Source organism: Furipterus horrens, unplaced genomic scaffold (genome assembly GCF_987537825.1).
Source record: "Furipterus horrens unplaced genomic scaffold, mFurHor1.1.pri manual_scaffold_2, whole genome shotgun sequence".
Taxonomy (NCBI): domain Eukaryota; kingdom Metazoa; phylum Chordata; class Mammalia; order Chiroptera; family Furipteridae; genus Furipterus; species Furipterus horrens.
The window spans coordinates 187,057,074-187,074,065 of NW_028327172.1; the positions used below are offsets into that span (position 1 = coordinate 187,057,074).

Consider the following 16,992-nt stretch of genomic DNA (forward strand, 5'->3'; position numbering starts at 1 on the left):
CGCCCGGGGTGCGGCTGCAGCGGCAGCGGCGGCGGGCGCGGGAAGATGGCGGCAGCGGCGGCTGCGGCGGCGGCCGAGCAGGTCTGTGAGCTCCGCCGCGGCCGGGGGCTGGAGGGGCAGGCGCGCCGGGGTCCTGCCGCTAGGTCCAGCCGTTGAGCTGGCTAGCGGGGGCCGTGGCGCGCAGGCCAGCCGAGGCCGGGCGCTGCGGGGCCGGGCTCAGTGGGGCGGGGCGGGACGGGAGGAGCTGTCCGCTCCCCGGGATGCTGGCAAAGGCTGGGCAGGCCCCCGGGCAGGAGCTCCGGAGCAGGGGTGGGGAGCGAGCCGAGGCCGGAGGCCCGGCCTGGCTGTCTCTGGGTTGGGTGAGCAGGGATCGTTGTGCTGAGAGTCCGGAGGCGGCGTGGCAGCCCGGAGCCTGCGCCAGGACGTGCCCGGCTCAGTGGGCAGCGAAGATGCGGGTAAAAATAACCCAGCCCGGCGCCGCGAGGCTCTCCTGACCGCAGCCAAGGAACAGTCAGCTGTCGCCCGGTGTCCGCTCGTGGCCACTTGTAGTTTCTGCCGTCCCCGATAGGATAAGCAGGCGTCCAGGCGTCTTCTCCGCTTTGGTTTTTGGAGCGTTAGTCACCAGTATAAAACTGCCTCCTCTCCGATTGGTTTAAAATAAATTTTTTAAATGCTTTATCAAATATTTCCTAATCTGCATTGTAATCTTGTAATTTAGAATAGCTTCAAAGGCTATTTTCCCCCAAAAGCAAGATACATATATATACATGAGTGTGTGAATATGTGTGTATAAATATATATATTTATAGTTACTAGGGTGATCTCATAACAAAAATAATGTTCGTGGTCATTTTTTTTTCTTTAACTGTTATTTTCCTTTAGGAAAAAACAACTATGATGTGATAGTTTTGGGTATTTTTTAAGTTCTCTTCTTAAACATTGTTTAAAAAATACCAGTCACGTAACCAACATTCTGTTTCCAGAAAACCTTTATTTTTTTCTGGAAAGATTTTCTTAGGTAATTAACTGCTTTCACAGACCTGTTAGATATATATCACTGGAAGAGTCATTCTAATGGATATAAAACACAGAAGACATGAAATCTGTCTTCAAGGAGCTTAAAGTCAAATTGCCTAACAAATGCAAAACAATCAGCTAAGGACAGCAGGCAAGCTACAGGTTGTAACAGTAGAATAGAATAGAATAGAATAGAATAGAATAGTGAAAGGAGACAAAGCTTGGAGTTGTTGAGATTAAAATTGTTCCTTGACTTTCCTGATGTCCCTCTTAATTTATCAGCTTCTCTTTTCAATAGTTATTTTTAAGTCTTCATCGCCTATTGATGTTCTTGAGGTTCCACCAAGGTTTTATTCTTGCTGTACACATTTAACCAGCAGTCTGATCCATCCCTCCACATCCCCTTCGAAGTTATGCATTTATGTCTCTAGGCCTGAATTTAACTGAATTTTCCATGGGCAATTCAAACTCAAAAACGTTCGAAACTGGATTTCACTATATTTACTATTAAAAGTGCTACAGCCATTCATTCTCCTGGTTAACCTAGCCAGAAACTTGGCATTTGGGCCAGCCTAGGGGTGCTCAGAAGGGACCCGCATTTGGTCTAATGCTGTGCTGTCTCAGGCTTGGTATTTGAACAAAGAACCCCCAGATTGACTTTTTTACTTCAGATCCCACTAACTATGTAGCAGGTCCTACTTGGGAGTCATCTTAGATCCCACTTTATCACATTCACATCCAGTCATTTACCAGGTCCTGTCAGTTCTGCCTGTTTAACACCTCTACCCAATCTTCTTTTCGTCTCCAATGCCAAAGCTCAGTCAAGCCCTCGTTTGGGACTGTTAGAGAAACCTGCTGTCAATATCTTCAATTCTAAACTCTTCTATTCCAGTCTTCATCGCTTTTTGGTTTGATTTTGCTATGGTATGAATCTGATTGTATCACTAACATACTTTAAAATTTTCATAGTTCCCCACTTCCTTAAAGATAAAGTCCACCGTTCTTGACATGGTACTTAATGTCCATTCATTTACTGGCCTCTAAAAACATCTCTGACCTCATTTTTTTTGCCCCATTCCTATACTTATCCTCTTCACCACCCACATAAAACTATAAAACTCGTTTGCCCAGAGATGATCTGTACTCAGAATTTCCATGCTGTTCCTTCTGCCTGGAATCCCTTTCTTCGCACTTTTGCCAGGCTAACACCTGTTTGTCTGATTCACGATTCAACCGAAATCTCAAATTTTCTTAAAAACCTTCAACTGATGCCCCTGCTCACTAAGTAGAATTGCATTCATCTCACGTACCCTTTCAGTATCCTGTGCACTGCTTTGCCGTGGCACTTGCCGTGTTGAACTGCAATTGTTATTGGCCTTGTCTGTTTACCCTTTTTGCTTGTAAATTCATTGATGGTAGGTGCTTATCTTAGCAGTCTAAGCATCTGGCATATAGTCACTCTTCAGTAAGAGTTAAATACATCCAATGAATATAATAATGTGCATGAGTTGGCAGAGAAGAGTAAAGGGTGCATCCAGCAGGGATGAATTTTGCCCTGCTCTCTTATGTAGACCTATGTTCAAACTCTGGCTAAGACTGAAATTGCCTGCCTATCAGCACTGTCACAAGTGTCTGTGAAAATTAGAAGAAAGCACACCTCTCTTAAGGCATTTTACTACCTTCAGGGAAAAACTATCAAAACACATATTCAACTCTAAAGCATCTGCAGTGTCAATGCATCCTCATAGATGTCGCACCTCATGCAATTATACAACCTGCACAACTGTCTCGGCATTCTGCTTTGTGAAAAGGCTCTGGTGAGTAGAGTGAATTATTGTCTAAGGAGCCTTCCTTACTGCTTTGTGGAATGTTACCATTTTTATCTGCTACATTACTCACAATATTATTCCTGTATTTTTCCCCAAGCCATCAACCAGCCTGCTACCCCTGACACCAGATGGCCTTGCCTTTGACATTCTTAGGAAAAAGAAGAATGTTTGCCCTTCCTTGTGTGAACCAGTTCAATGAAGTGGGAGCCACCTTTTAAGACTATTCTTTCTCCTGTACTCTGTATCACCTTCTTTCCTGCCTCCTGCAGGACCTTGTTTCCTGCAGTGTCCCACTCTCCTTGAAGGTCTTTGGTCCACCTCTCTTTACATCTTTCCCTCTGCTGTCAGCCGTACAAGTTCTCCCCCAAATTGGGGGAGGGAGAAAGGGTACTGAAACGAAAGAAACACACTTTTTCTCTGACAGTACATATAATCTTCTTTCTTTCCTTCCTTCTCCTTCCAGACTCGAAAATATATGTATACATGCTGGCATCTTTTCAAGACTATTTCCTACTTACCAATTTGCTATTCAAAGTTCATCTTTGAAAGTTGTGAAGGCACTTCCTAACAAATCAAGTTCAGTAACACTGTACACTCTGGGTTTTCTTACCATTTGTTGTATTTCTTATTTTTTCCATTGTTTCTGCACATTTTAAGTTTCCCAATACTAAGTCTCATAGACTTAACTTACCTCAAGGCTGAGGGCTCTCAAATCTATCTCAAGTCCCGATAACCTAATATCCCATCCTTCCCATTGCCTTTGAGTCATGTGGTCATTTCTCATTCAGTTCAAATGCAACATGTAGTATCTACTCCCTCCTTCATTCCCCATATCTAACGAGTCACCATTTAGTAAATATGACTTTTTTTTTAATGTGGCTACAAATTCAGGTGACTTTTCTCTTGAAGTATATTTTTAATCTATCCTTTCTGATCCCACCCTAGTTGAGGCCTTCATTACCACAAACCTCTATTCCTGCAATATCCCAACAGCCTAATTCCCGGTAGTGATACTTCCTAGCTCTCCTACAAATGCCCACACATTGAGCATCCTGAAACATCATTCTTGTTCAGAAACTTCCAATGACTCCCAATTAAGCAAACATGAAGACTAGAATTTGTACCCAGCAGTCCAAGAACTTTCACAACCTGCCCAACTTTTCCTACTTTATTCGTCCTGAATTGGCAGATCTGACCAACCCACTTCAGCTTGTTTCCCCAAGGACTCCAAGCCATCCTGTCTCCCCTCCTGTCAAACTCCACAGCATGTATTTTCTATACTACTAATTTTGGCACCTGAACATACAGAATACTTTACTGCATTACTGTTTTATGTACACAAGTCACATTTATAATATCTAGAGGGTAAGGATCCTGTTCTGTATTTCTTTAGTATTCCTCTTCAGGGTATTGGTGTTTAAGCATAAAGTGCTTAATAAATGCCCATTCAATAAGTGCATTTTCTCAGAGCTCTAAAACACATGTAAGTTGGGCAGTAACCATTTTTACCCATTCCTTTTCTGTTTGTAATGTACCAGATTAATACCTAAAATGTTATTCAACCATAGTCTACACCAGTTTCTCAAACTTTTTGGTCCTGTGTCCTCTTTATACTCTTCAAAATTACTGAGATCCCAAAGAGCTTTTGTTTACATGGGTTATAAATATTGGTATTTACCAAATTAGAAATTAAAACCAAAAATTTTTCTAACACAGGAATACACAAAGCACAATCTGATTAGCTGTTAGAGCAGTGATGTCATGATGTCATCACATATAGGCGCGGAGCCTATGGACAATTCCACTGTACACGCAGGAGAGGAGAGTAGAAAAGGAAAAATAACATCTTGGTGTTACTTTGAAAATAGTTTTCACCCTCCAGACCCCTGAGAGGGTTCAGAGAACCCACCCAGGACTCCCCAGCCCATTGTATAGGGTAATGTTACCTTTAGCCAGTTTTTAGCTTTGATAAATAACAAAGTCTGCCAGCCTTTCCAAATTCTTTTCATAAAAATGAAAACACATATAACTAAAAATAAGTATAAATAATTAATAAAAATATTATCCACCTAGAATGTACACGTTAACTCTTCCCCCAAATGTGCTAACTATACACTTTACTAAAGTAGGACCATTTCAAGCCGAGAGTGGAAATCAGTTATCAAATAGTCACACTGAAAGTTCTCTCCTCCCCTCTAAGCCTAGTGATCAGTGCCCATACTTGGAGCCTGAGACTCAGCATGACTTGAAGTTTGTTAGTGGAAAATATATCACTAGGCAAGTCCGCTTTCTTTGGTTAAGAATATGCCCTTAATAAATGAATGCATCCGAAAGAGCATGTGTAGCTGTTCCAACGTGTTGCACTTCGTTTTAGCAAAGTTCCAATGGTCCTGTAAAGAAGTCCATGCGTGAGAAGGCTGTTGAGAGAAGGAATATCAATAAAGAGCACAACAGCAACTTCAAAGCCGGATACATTCCAATTGACGAAGACCGCCTCCACAAGACGGGCCTGAGAGGGAGGAAGGGCAATTTAGCTATCTGTGTGGTCATCCTCTTGTTCGTCCTGGCTGTCATCAACCTAACTGTGAGTGTGTAGGACAGAGTGTTCTTTCTGCTTACCATGGGGAATTTTTCTTCCATTTTTCAGTGAAATCGTGGACTTTGTTTCTATAATGTCTTTCAGGACCCTAAACATGTTTTATCTCATATTGAGTTTTAATGAATAACTTAGTACACTAACGTTGCCTTGTATTCATTTTCTTAAAAAAAAAAAACAAAAAAACATGTTTATGGATTCTTCCCTTTATGGACCTTCAAAAGGGTAGAATCAACTCAGTAGAAGAGACCTTTTGCCAAGATGATTTTATTGCTTCACTGCTCCTAAAAAATGTAATATTTTCTCTTTTTGTTCAACTTTTCCCACATTTAGTCTTTTCTCATCGGCTAGATTTTTAAAGTTGTAAACCGTTGGATGGCAGTGAAGGATGCTGTTTTATAGTCTTAAATCTCTGTTGTCAAAGACTGAAAGGATCTGGTATGCTAATTTACACTGAAGTGCTGAGGAAGTGGCATGGTGCCTTTTCCGAAGATATTTGCTTTCTTAAGGAAGAACACTTTTAATCCAAGGTTGTAACTATCTGAGGGCTACATTTTCCGAGAGTGGTTATTGGTATACCTAGGACTGATCATGAACATGGAATTCAGCACTTCTAAAGTGATTTCATTTATTTAGTATTTCTAATACTTTCAAGCCAGCCCTTTGTATTTATGTACAACTAACACTTTGTGTCTGATTCTTTATTTAAATCAAAAAAAGCTGCTATTGAGGAGGCAGTTCCTACGGGCCCTTCTGAGCAACCAGGAGTCTCCAGCCACTCCCACCCCTTCTCTCCTTCCCCCTTTCTCCTCTCCTGTTTTCTCCTCTCCCTCTTCCCTTGGGGGAAAAAAATGCTGGTATTATAAATAGCTATACTAGGAGCACATATTCCAAAAGTATTTTATTTTGTTAATTTATGTTATTGGAAATTTATTAAGATGGCAGAATAAAGGTATTTTCATTTACTTTCTCTCTAAAAAAGTTCATCCCATGGTGAAAATGTCAATATCTTCTAAGAAATCTCTTGGAAGAAAGTGGGAGGAAACTGAAATCCTAAATCATAATATACGAAGACAAAAAGTAGGAGGAGGAATAGCAAATAACCTGTCAGAGAAAAGAAACTGCTGTGTGTGTTGGGGAGGCGGTGGCAGGGTATGTTGGCGAAAGTGCCTTGCAGAATCCCGAAAAACTTCGGGAATGAGAAGTACAAGAACCTTGAAACACAAGCGTGAGGCGAGAATTGAAAACAGAGCTTGTTTGAAAAACCTGTAGAAGGAGCCATGAGATCCCTAGCCTTCCTCTCCTTTCCAGCCAGCAGCTGGACAGCACCCTCTCCTAACCCCACACAGGAAAACACCGAACCAGGGAGGATTCTTACTGCTTGAAGCTACTGCACACAGAGAGTACAGATGGGTTCTATGCTGAAGGCGGGGAAGTCTGAATCCTAAGTGCTGAGGAGATTCCCTTCCCAGGCTCCCTTATCCCCATCATCCTCCTCCTCCTGGCACCGGGCTTATATCCCCTTGGCAAGAGATAAAAGAGCCTTCTCTAGAGAAGCTGAAACACTTAGAGAAAAAACCTGAAGATGCTGACACTTGGCAGGTCCCAGTGAAAAAGCCACAAAAGCCTCAGTCCCAGCTCACCCCACACAGATAACTTTGTGGACTTCTTGCAGTATGAACACTGAGCCTCCAGGGATCAATATACTTTTTTTGGAAAGCTCCCAGAACTGAAAAATGATAGAGATAAAAACATCCAAACCACGGGCAAAGCAGGAATGCAAGAAGATAATGTGCAACAAATGACTGAAAGCTTAAAAAACACAAAAACTAAAATCAGTATCTTCAGAGAAATAAGAGGATATTGCATCCACGAAACAAGGATTACATGCCATTACAAAGGAGCAATGAAAGAATAAGGATGAACTCATAGAATTACATAGATAGATAGATAGATAGATAGATAGATAGATAGATAGATAGATACTAGAAGACAAAGAAAAGGAACCCTTTCAGAAAGTTTAACAAAATTAGACAATTAACCCAGGAACTGTAACATTCTGTTAATAGGAGTTTCTGCAAGAGAGAAAAAGGAACACAACTGGGGGGAAAGCTTTCAAATAAAGGACCAAAGAACATTTCCTAGAACAGACTGGAAGTTTCACACTGGGCCCAGCATATTACATAGAAAAGACTCATGCCAGGGCCATCACTTGGCCACTGAAGAAAACCGGGAAGAAAGAGAAGATCCTGGAAATCTTCCAGGGGAAAAAAAAACAGATTGTGTGTGAAGAACAGAACGTCAGAGAGACATCGGACCTGCCAAAAGCAGAACTGGAAGGTAGAAGGCAAGTCACAGGGACCTACAGAATTTGCAGAGAAAACAGTTTGAAATCTAGAAACATATACAAAGCTAGTCTGTCATCAGGTGGGAGGGACTATAAAGACATTTTTTTGACATGCACACTCTCAGTAAATTTTACTTCACATACCTTCTTTCTTAGGAAGCTGTGGGAGGATGTGCTCCAAAAGGAGGTAGAAAGCAAGAAAGTTGAAGACAAGGGTACAGGAAACTGGGGTATCTACAGTGAGAAGGACAGAAGGAAGTTACAGCATGAAAGTGAAGGGCACATTCATGGTCACAGCTGTGCCACGGACCCCCATTCCCACCCCACCCCACTCCCACCAAGTAAAGTCCAGATTGCAGCCAGGGGACAGGGGTTCCCAAAAGATTTCCTGAGAGAGAAAAGTAGAACTCATAGGTTCTCTGAGAGGTTTGGACCTCTAAAACATTATATTGAGAGACATTTGACAAAAATGTTAGAGGGTTTGAGAAGATTTAGTCAGATTTTCAGAGAAACTAGGCATATGAAGGGAAGGCTATTAAACTCTTAGAGACACAAAGTATAAGAACACCTGCTCTCATAGTGTAGTGTCTGGCTGAGCAGTGAATAATATTTCTATGGTCATAAATGGAAAATACTACACATGGATTCAACCAAAATTTAAGATTAAATTTGGGAGAGAAGAAATATTAGGGGCTAGAGAGAAGAAATAATGTACAAATATTATTTTTAAATATGAAGATAAGTTCTAAACAAAATTGATAGAGTTGCTGGAAGTGATTGTCCCTGGACGAGAGATGGAGGGGTAAGGGGAATAAACTATTCTTTTTCTATTACAGACCTTTCAGCACTTTTTGACCTTCAGGTATGTGCATGTAATGCCCTGATAGAAATTAAATGGTTTTGTTTGTAAGTGGAAAACCAACTGATAAGTTCATCTCATGCTGAAACACTTGAGAAGTTTCATCCTTCGGTTATTATCTTTTCTGTTTGTTGTCCAGTCCTGTTCAGTGTTTGCTGCTATTGACAGTGGGCTTGTGTTCTTCTTTAGATAACCCTTGTTATTTGGGCTGTGATTCGCATCGGGCCCAACGGCTGTGACAGCATGGAGTTTCATGAAAGTGGTCTGCTTCGGTTTAAGCAAGTGTCTGACATGGGGGTTATACACCCTCTTTATAAGAGCACAGTAGGAGGAAGGCGAAATGAAAACTTGGTCATCACTGGCAACAACCAGCCTGTAAGTCACCCCATTTACCTGAGGGGCATTAGAGAAAAGTTCTTTGCAAAAACCTAATTTGATTATTGGACATGGATGTTTTCCTTTAGAGAAAAATTCATAACTATATTTAATATTAGTGTTGGTTTTATAGTTTATTAATGTTAAATGCTTTCTTAATATTCTAGACCTTGATCATGGTCGCATGTTCTGTGATAGGTATAATTAGTATAAGAATACAGAGTTTACTCCTTTCTTCTCTATACAAGAAAACCATTTAAAAAGCACCTTCCCAGGTTAGAATACCCTCCACTTTCAGGGAGTCTGGAAGAGAACATACCGGTCTAGTCAGTGGCAGCCATGCCCAGTGGCGTTTATACACAGGGTTTTAACTGCACAGAACCTCAAGGAGGTACCCTTACCTTTCCTGCCCATCTTAGGCCAAGATCCGTGTGCTTCGTGTCCTGTGTGTTTGTGCAGAGCAGGATAAACAAATAAACATGCAAGCCCTCGTTTTAAAGAATCTTTCTCCCAAGTGGGTGGAGGGGGGACAGATAGACACAGTTAAAATTATTTGAAATTAGTCTGTTATTGCAGAATGTCTTTATAATGTTCTTGGTGAATTTTTGGATGCAGTCTTCTTTGAAAATATATTCACAATAAAGTGTTTTTCTGAAGATTGTTTTTCAGCAAGGGACAACAAAACTCAGTGTAGAAAAAAACAAAACTTCTATTACAAGTGACATTGGTATGCAGTTTTTTGACCCAAGGACTCAAAATATTTTATTCAGCACAGACTATGAAACTCATGAGTTTCATTTGCCAAGTGGAGTGAAAAGTTTGAATGTTCAAAAAGCATCTACGGAAAGGGTATGATTTATTTTCTTTGCTTTATTAATGGAAGAGAATTTCTGTCTAAAGCAGCTATTTTCAACCGTTTTCATCTCATGGCACACATAAACCAATTACTAAAATTCTACAGCACAGCAAAAAATATAGTTTTTGCTGATCTAACAAAATGTATAGGTATGATTTTGATTCATTCACACCAGACGACTACTATTGTGTTGGCTGTTGTCATTTTTTTAATTTGACAATCTAAGGGAAAAGAGGTCAGTGCCCCTGACTAAATAGTCAGGTACTGCAGGTTTTATAAATTCTTGTGGCACACTGGTTGAAAATTGCTGGTCTAAAGGTACAAAGTGGGAGGGGATTTTTTCTGTTTTATAGTGGCATGAAAGAAATTCCAGAACAATGGAAAGGATAAGTTCTAGATTTGTCATTACCTAGCTTATGTGATCATTATCAAGTCATCTCTTTACCTCAATATCTGTAAAACATTAATAAAAACACTTGCCTTTCATATTTCATGGTTGAAACTCCTATTCCTCTATCTCTGATAATAATTCTCACTACCTATTTTTTTTTTCAGATTACCAGCAATGCTACTAGTGATTTAAATATAAAAGTTGATGGACGTGCTATAGTACGTGGAAATGAAGGAGTGTTCATTATGGGCAAAACCATTGAATTTCACATGGGTGGTAATATGGAGTTAAAAGCAGTGAGTATTTTTTAAGAATTTTAACAGAATTACTAGATTCTTGAATACATAAGTCTGTATGTGAAATAATGTACAATTATTAAAAATGGTAATGTGTATGTTTTGACATGGAAAGATGTTCAAAATGGATTGTGAAAAAGTTATAAAATAATTCGTGAAATATCTCATTATTATTTTGTAGAGTATATGTATGTTTATAAAATCTGGACGGGCATGCCAAATGTCAACCATGTTTAACTATGGGTAGCAAGATAGCAGATGACTTTTCTTTTTCTTTTTCTTTTATTTCTGCCTGTCATTTTCTTAAGAAAAACTTTGTATAATGGTACCTGTATTATTTTAAAAGACAAAAACAAAAACCAAACAACAACAACAAAATTTTTTTCAAAAAAAAGTTCTGGAACATCAAAGTAAGTATCCATTCTTCAAAGTTGTTTGGTTTCTTTTCAATTAAAGATTTTTCATATTCTTTCCTGGGTTTTATATCCAGTGATGTGAAAATCAGTTAGCAAATGTACAAATATAATTTTATTTATATATCTGTTATTAATTCTAAATGAAAAAGATTTTGCCTTATTCTAACTGTTGAAAAGTGAGGTTTTCTTTGTCCTTCACAGGTTATATCTGAATTTTAATAGGCATGTATTTCATATAAGGGAGCCATAAGTCTGGAAAAGTTTTACCTGCTCACAATTCTGGTCCAAGCATGTTTATTCAAAATGTCTTTTTGCACCTGCTATATGCTACTTAATTAAATATAATTTTCTTTTTTTTACCAGGCACGAAATGACAAAAGTGAACTTAAACCTAAGGACTTTTATAATAACTCTATCCTTTATTTAATTTTATAGTTCTTAGAAAAAATAAACTTTAAAAAATTCTTTCACTTTAATAAACAGCTTTCCTCCTTAAAGTGCATATTTCAATCTCTAAATAAAGAAGATGAACATAAAATGTGATTCTTGCCAGAAATTCAGTAGCAGTACTGAGTATTTTTTACATATACTGGTGTAAGACGCCATCCTCTAAGAAAATAGAGTTGAACGGTCACAGTGGGGCTTTTGTTCTCTGCAATAGAAACTCAAGGGAGCAACAGATATGATAGATTTGTACCCAGCCACTAGTGAGTTTCCTAAATATTTTATTTTATCCACCTAGAAATTCTACCTGTTGCTAATATGACAAATATTAAAATACTTTGAAATGCACATACACATACATCAGTTTTCCACAGTTAAAGAAATAAAAGTCAATATTGAAAAGATAATTATCTTTGTAATTTCAGTTAATATTAGTGGTTATTTTTAAGAATATAGCTAATCATTAAAAAGAATTTTATCAAACTGCTTTTAAAAAACAAGTACTTTAGCAATTTAAAGAAAATAATATTAAATGACCAGAAGGTGGCGGCATTGGAACAAAATTGGAAAATTCATCACAGTTCTATTTAGTCTGTATGTTATCACTTCTGGTCAATGAGCCATTTTTGTTACTTCATAACCAACTTTTTTCATTGCTTTAAACACCTGCTATAAGCTCATGAGTCTCAGATTTGGAATTCCTGCTTTTATCTCTCCTTTGAACTAAAATTCACATATCCAACTACCTTCTTACCTTCTCCACTTTAATATATCAGAGGCATCTCAAACTCAACAATACTAAAATCTTCATATTTTCCCTCCCTCCCCAAACATTCACTTCTGTCAGGGTTCCCACGTGGTTCCTTTCAGTCGCCAAGGCCTGCGGGCTCTATCGCCACCACCACCGCCACCACGGTGTAAACCAGCACCAGCTCCTGCCTATGCCGTTGGCGCAGCCTCCTAAGTGGTCCCTGCTTCCTCTTGTGCCCTGTAGTCAGTTCTCTATTCGCATCCAGAGTGACCCTTTTTTTAAAGATCGTATCACTTCCCTATGCAGAACCCTCCAAATGGCTTCCCACCCGGTTCAGAATAAAATCAAAGTCCACTTTCTGGCCTTACTTGTCTGGCCTCTGGTTATTTCTTTGACGCACGACTCGTCTCTTACCAGTCTGCCCCCTCACTCTCTGCTCCAGCCACACTGGCCTCCCACTTGTTCCTGAACCCCAGGCACATCTTCACTGCAGGGCCTTTGCGTGTATCGTTTCCTCTGCCCAGAGTGCTCTTCCCGGTACCCACATGGCTTTCTCCTTCCCTGATCCAGGTTCTGTTGGACTGGGACCTACCTCATCAGAGAGGCCTCCCTGTGTGAAGTAGACCCCCCCCCCCCCACCGGGCACTCTGTCTCTACTTAGCCTGACTCACTTGTCTCAGGTGGTGTCCTGTTTGTTTTGCCTGCCCACGTGCTTGTTGTCCGCTGCCCTCCGTGCAAATGAAGACTTGGACTTTGCCTGTCTGTTGACTGCTACACCCCAGTACCTAGAATAGTATCTAACACATGGTGGGCATTTAATAATTATTGTTGCATGAATGAAAAGAAGGAAAAGAAAAGAGAGGAAAGAAGGGTGAGAGGGGCTTAGGGGTTCCTAAAAAGAAAGGGCCTACAGGACAAGACTGTTCCTGGAACAGTGGGATTGAGGAAGAGACCCTCCAGGCAGATCCTTGAAGTGTCTGGTCTTCACAATTATATGGTTTGAATATTCATTTATGGTGTTGCGAAGACATTGGAAATTAAAATTAATTTTCTCTAGAACAATTTTTTTTCTTACCATCTTAAGAAACTTATCGATCAGTAACTGTTAATACTCTCTTCAGATCAGCCTTATTATGCACTTAGGAACTGTTGATGTAATTTTAACTAATTGAGAAGTAAACTGTGTTACAAGTGTATTGGTATACAGAATGAACTGTAACTAAGAGGTTCCAGTACTCAGATTGACATCAGTTTTGTTTTCTTCGTTATTTTAGTCATGCATTTACTCTTTCTTACTGCCCTCTTTTCTTGTTAATATTCCAGTAAGTTTTGTTTATTAAATTTCTTGTATCCACATTTGTGGAGGTAAATGAATGGTGTTATTACTCTCCGTATAGGAAAACAGCATCATCCTGAATGGAACCGTGATGGTGAGCACAGCTCGCCTCCCCAGCTCCTCCAGCGGGGACCAGCCTGCTGCCAGTGAGTGGGTGCGCTACAAGCTCTGCGTGTGTGCCGACGGGACTCTCTTCAAAGTGCAGGTGACAGCCCAGAACATGGGCTGCCAGGTCTCAGACAACCCCTGTGGAAACGTGCATTAGAAGGTCCAGGGAGGTCTTCAACGTGTTCATAGTGTGACTTGACTTTTTTAAAGAGTATGCATGCAATTATGTTTCTACCAAATTTGTGATAACTGGTAATTATTTTATCTGCAGAGCACTACTGTATCTATTATATAAACTCCACATATAAAATATCCTCAGAAATCCTAAGTTCTAATACCTTTCATTAAGTTGCACTGATCTTCAAGTTACCCTTCTCTATAAGAATTATCGGAAGTGAATAAAATCACAATTAGTCTTTTAAAAACTGTTTTTAAAATTCCACTATTTCTTGTCTGAAAGATAAAGGGCTGAAGCAACTGTTTAGCCTCACTGTAAATAAGCTGTGGGTAACTAATGGGAATAGACCCACTTAACAATGCTTAAAAGGTACACCATCATTAAATGTTATATGTTCTGTCTTTTTGCTTCTAAGAGGAAAGACAGATTTCTAGTGCATTAACTTTCAGCCATATTCTCACATGCAAATGAAGTCATCAAAGAACTTCACGTATGTGAGATAGTAAGAAACTGTGGTTCCTTAGTTTTGCACTAGGAAGAACATACTCTGTAACAGAATGTTTACTTGTTAAATAGTAATAAATATTAAGTGTTCACAATGTGGTAGGACTTAAAATACCATCCTAGCTTTAACTTTTAGATAATGACGATAGCTGTCATTTATTAAGCATCTTATACATCCTAGGCATTGCATGTGTAATATCTCCAGTTCTCACCAGCACTCTGTAAGTAGGGGTTATTATCCCAGTTTACCAGTAGGAAATTGAGGACCGGAAAGTTAAGAAATGTGCCTGATGTCACATAGAAAATAGCAGAGCTGGGATTCAGACCTAGATGCACCTGATTCCAAATACCTTGTTATTTTCACCATCTGCATTGGTTTTAATTATTTAAAACTACAAAATGATCAAAGGCTAATTTAAACTTACAGATAAGAATCAAACAAAGCAGGTATGCTTTAGTTAAAAAAAAGAAACCAATCAGTCTCGTGTCAAAAAGAAAGTGGCCTATCCCTGTCAGATTTTAAACTATCCTAAGCCAATTCCAAATTTTGTATCAGACATTGGGAGGTCCAATTGGCCTAGTTATGCATACCCCAGTCTCCTGATTGATGGGCGTGGAATACCTCAATTGGGGAAAAGCATTGCCAAAACATTTATACCCTCAGCCCAGCCCTCAGGACAACACAGTAAGAAGTGGGGAGACCATGGCCCCAGGCAGGTCCCTCTGGTCAGGAATGACCAGGTAGGTTCACCCGGTGTGGCCATATAAATATTACCTTTTTTAAATCGTGCCATGCCTTGACAAAAGTTGGGAGACACTGGACTAAAGGGCGCTAATGAGGAAAATAATACATACAAGTAATTTTTAAGTATGAGAGTTGATCTCTGCTCTAATATCACCATCCCATTGTAATGACTTATAACCCTCAAGTCAGTGATTGTCAGTGCATTTTATATTTGACTTGAAAGGAACCCTCTGGTATTATTAAGAATACACAATGTCAGGGACAGACTTCAAAGTGGTTTGCTGTAAAGGAGGCGGTAGTGATAAAGCCTAGACCCTGGCCTGCGTTCAGGTGTAACAGCATTCTGTCATGGTCACTTTGAACTGTGTAGATAAGAAAATCAATACAAAAAACAATTTTGCATTCAATGTTGTTACCGCACTCTCTGATAGAAAAACCAAATGCCTTAGAGATTATGACTAGTATACTAAAGTATACTAAAATAGAGATTGCATACTATATAATACTGAGTGCAGTTTTTAAATGAAGATAAAAAAGTGAAATTTATGACCTCTGAGTGTTATTAGTTGCAGTGATATTCAGAACCTATTTTAATATATTCAGTATCATTTAATATCTGAATGACATTCAGAAAATTCATTGAAATTTATATTCAGATGCTCAGTATATTTTTAAATTTTACATTAATTGCTTGTCTGCTCTATTTAGATTTGTTTTGAAAATTTCCTTATTTTTACAAAAACTACAGAATACTATGTTACAACATATTATTTATTGAATGTAATTCATGAAATAATCTATTTTTACTCCTCTTTGAGAAATACTCATGTTCTTGATACATCTTTATTAAGTGCTTTTAACATGAGAGGATATTTTCATGTTTTTATAGAACTGATTGTTAAGGTAACAGGTATAATATTTGAGGATACCTTGAAAGTCATCTTTGCCTTTTTCCTGAAATGTAGACATGGAAAATTCACAGGAAAGCAGAACAAGAACAAACCATCCATTTTACCTGTGACTTGTTTGCGTAACAGTAAAGCTTCAGCTACTCAGTCTCACCACCCGATGGTATTTTTCTATAAACTGAAATGTTAACTTTTCTCTTTCTGCCAGTTGTCCCTCCTCTCCGACATTGAGCACAGATGTGACAAGCAGTAGACCGGGGAAGGCAGATGACAAAGACAGGATCCCAGGAGATGGGGCAGGCACATCCCTGTTTAAATCAGCACAGTCCTTTAGCGGTGGGCTGCAGTGGTCAGGTGGACCAATGAAATAAAAGCAAGATACTTTAGAAACTGTCTAGTGAGTAGGTAGGAAAATGAAAAACAACACAAGGTGGACACTGCCTATATGTGGTCTGTAATATTTAAAAATATACTTATTTGAATTCTTTTTACATTATAATAAAATAGATTTTGTGCAATAGCTTTGATAATCAAAGGTGGAAGTTCTACCTAGTTCTGAATAAGTATTCTGAAGAGGGTAAGAATGTGCCACTGCTAAATTGGACAAAAAAGAGACCATTGATATGCTGATAATTTTAGTAAAAGATTACAAATTATGCCATACAAAAATAAACCGATGAATTGGATATAGATTGCTAACTTTGAGTTTCCGTTAATTCAGTTTGTAATAACTAATAATGACCTCTGTTTATAATAAAGATTCTTTCAGTTGTTTGCTGTTAGTTTTTTAATAAAATGTTAGCGGGTTTTTATGTAATCATACAAACATGATAGATTTAAAAATAGCTTGAGAATGAGACACCGTCAAGTATAAACATAAGCTCTCTGGAATCCTAGAGCTCAAAGTCAAAAACTGTGCATCCCAGTTTGGACAGCCCTGCTACACTCTGCACATTGCAGAAGGCCTTTCTCCCTCTGGTGGCTGTTCCCTGGATGTCCCAGGGAAATGTGCACGCTGTCACCGTGGCAAGAGGCC

The 16,992-nt window shown here is 39.2% G+C and overlaps 1 protein-coding gene across 1 annotated transcript; it reads left to right on the forward strand.

Moving 5' to 3' along the window:
* The first annotated feature begins 10 nt into the window (after positions 1–10).
* On the forward strand, positions 11–16,718 carry SGCB (sarcoglycan beta). Its single transcript, XM_090268168.1, has 6 exons — positions 11–81; positions 5,221–5,430; positions 8,838–9,023; positions 9,681–9,872; positions 10,435–10,566; positions 13,575–16,718. Exons 1-6 carry the CDS (start codon positions 46–48, stop codon positions 13,776–13,778), a joined length of 960 nt encoding a protein of 319 aa, XP_090124294.1. The 5' UTR covers positions 11–45; the 3' UTR covers positions 13,779–16,718.
* Positions 16,719–16,992: the final 274 nt, after the last annotated feature.